At 49.3% G+C, this 2,455-nt stretch overlaps 1 protein-coding gene across 5 annotated transcripts in view; it reads right to left on the reverse strand.

The window, feature by feature from the left end:
• Positions 1–2,455, reverse strand: part of POLR2F (polymerase (RNA) II (DNA directed) polypeptide F) — a 101,317-nt gene that overhangs the window by 96,807 nt on the left and 2,055 nt on the right. For all 5 annotated transcript variants that reach the window (XM_011964255.1, XM_011964253.1, XM_011964254.1 and 2 more), the window contains exon 2: positions 1,378–1,447. In XM_011964255.1, the coding sequence (XP_011819645.1) occupies positions 1,378–1,447 (70 nt within the window). The remainder of the gene's footprint in view (positions 1–1,377; positions 1,448–2,455) is intronic.

The raw sequence follows: 2,455 nt of genomic DNA on the forward strand, positions 1-2,455 counted from the left end.
GGAGGCTGAGGCAGGAGAATGGCGTGAACCCAGCAGGGGGAGCTTGCAGTGAGCCGAGATCTCACCACTGCACTCCAGCCTGGGCGACAGAGCAAGACTCCGTCTCAAAAAAGAAAAAAGGTTGACTCTGAGCTGGGCATGGTGGTGCAGAACTTGCAGTTCCAGCTACTTGAGAGGCTGAACTGGAAGGATCACTTGAGCCCAGGAGTTCAAGGCTGTAGTGCGCTACGACCGCACCTGCAAAGAGCCATTGTACTCTAGCCTAGACAACGTAGCAAGATACCACTTCTTAATTTAAAACAAGCAAACAAATAACAACAACAACAGAAAGAAAGGATCACTCTGGATACTCTGTTGAGAATATTCTGCAGGGGGCAGTGGCAGAAGCGGAGAGGCCATTTAGGAAAGCCAGTAGTAACTGAGCACGTGGGCAAGTAAGAAAGGGCGCTGAAAGGAGAAGAGCACTCAGAGCAGAGTCTAGAGTGAGACTGAAGCAGGAAAACCAGCCACACAATTCCTGCAGGACTGTGGCTGAAAAGCAATGAGATCTAAGCCAGGCTAAGGCACCAGGAGCAGAAAAATGCAGACAGGGCTGAAGTACATCTAGGAGGCACAATCTACATGACAGTGATGGGAAGGGGACCAGAAGGATGGAGAAGGACACATCTGACTCAAGCGAAAAGGTATCTGAAAGCGCCACGCAAAGAGAGAGAGGGCTCCATATCTCTCCAGGACATAACTGCACTTTTTCCCTCATCAGTCACACAGGACAGAAAGCCCTACTTTCCTCATGAGGCTAGCAGCCTATCTACCTAGTTGCTCAAGCCAGAAACCTGAGAGTCGTCCTTGTCACCGCTCACTTTCTCAGCCCCATAACCAACCCACCGAAATAATTCTTTCATCTGTCTTCTCATCACCTGCACTACCAGCACCTATATCCAAGCCACAGGCCTCTCACCTTTCACTCTTGCCCTTCCCCAGTTCACTCCTTACTCAAGGTAGGATTGCACTTTCTAAAATGTAAACTGGACTGCGCCTTGGCTCAAAATTTGTCAGTAGCTTCCCATTGCCTTTAGGCTACAAAATACTGCCTCATCTGAGCCCTGCTTACCACTTCCTTTTGCTCCCTAAATAGTCCCACCCTGCAGAAAGCACCTGGCACATAATAAACATTCAACACATGTTTGCCGAATGAAGGAAGGCACTGTTTAACTTGTCAGTGAACTAACTGTTCCAGAAGCCACAGGCTGTGGACCACGTGGACAAAAGCTTTCAGGTCCACCCTGCAGGGCTGTTCTGCTATGCAAGACTGAAACACAGCTCACTCTATTTGGCAGCTTGGGCTGCAGAGGTGGGAGCCTGAGGCTGAATACTGACCTCTTCAGCATTCTCCAAGTCATCTAGCCCTTCATCCTCCTCCACATCATCAAAGTCGTCACCATCAAAACTGTACAGGAAGAAGGGATCAGTTACTTAGAGCATCACTTACAAGAATCAAAGAGTGGCCAGGTACGGTGACTCACACTTGTAATCCTGGTACTCTGGGAGACCGAAGTGTATGGATCACTTGAGGCCAGGAATTCGAGACCAGCCTGGCCAACGTGGCAAAACCCCATCTCTACTAAAAATACAAAAATTAGCCAGGCATGGTGGCACATGTCTGTAATACCAGCTACTCAGGAGGTTGAGTCACAAGAATTGCTTGAATCCAGGAGGTGGAGATTGCAGTGAGCCAAGATCACACCGCTGCACTCCAGCATGGGTGACAGAACAAGAACCTGTCTCAAAGTAAATAAAATAAGAAAAATAAAAAATAAAAATCAGAGGCCGGGCATGGTGGCTCTGGGATTAAGCCTGTAATCCCAGCACTTTGGGAGACCAAGGCGGGTAGAGTTCAAGGCCAGCCTGACCAACATAGTGAAACCCCGTTTCTACTAAAAATACAAAATTAGCTGGGAGTGGTGGCGCATGCCTGTAATCCCAGCTACTTGGGAGGCTGAGGCAGGAGAATCACTTGAACCTAGGAGGCAGATGTTGTGGTGAGCTGAGATCACGCCATTGCACTCCAGCTTGGGCAACAAGAGCGAAACTCCATCTCAAAAAAACCCCAAAAAAATCAAAGAGGGCAGAGATCTGTGTCTCTCCCAATATGTAGGAAGCACTCAAATATCTACTTGATAAGTAAATCAGCCAGGCGCAGTGACTCACGTCTGTAATCCCAGCACTTTGGGAGGCCGAGGCGGGTGCATCACCTGAGGTCAGGAGTTCGAGACCAGCCTGGCCAACATGGAGAAATCCCATCTCTACTAAAAATAAAAAAAAATTAGCCGGGCGTGGTGGCAGGCGCCTGTAATCTCAGCTACTCAGGAGGCTGAGGCAAGAGAACTGCTTGAATCCGAAAGGCGGAGGTTGCAGTGAGCCGAGGTCACCCCACTGCACTGCAGCCTGGGTGACA

The sequence above is a fragment of the Colobus angolensis genome, unplaced genomic scaffold (assembly GCF_000951035.1).
Source record: "Colobus angolensis palliatus isolate OR3802 unplaced genomic scaffold, Cang.pa_1.0 Scaffold65, whole genome shotgun sequence".
NCBI lineage: Eukaryota > Metazoa > Chordata > Mammalia > Primates > Cercopithecidae > Colobus > Colobus angolensis.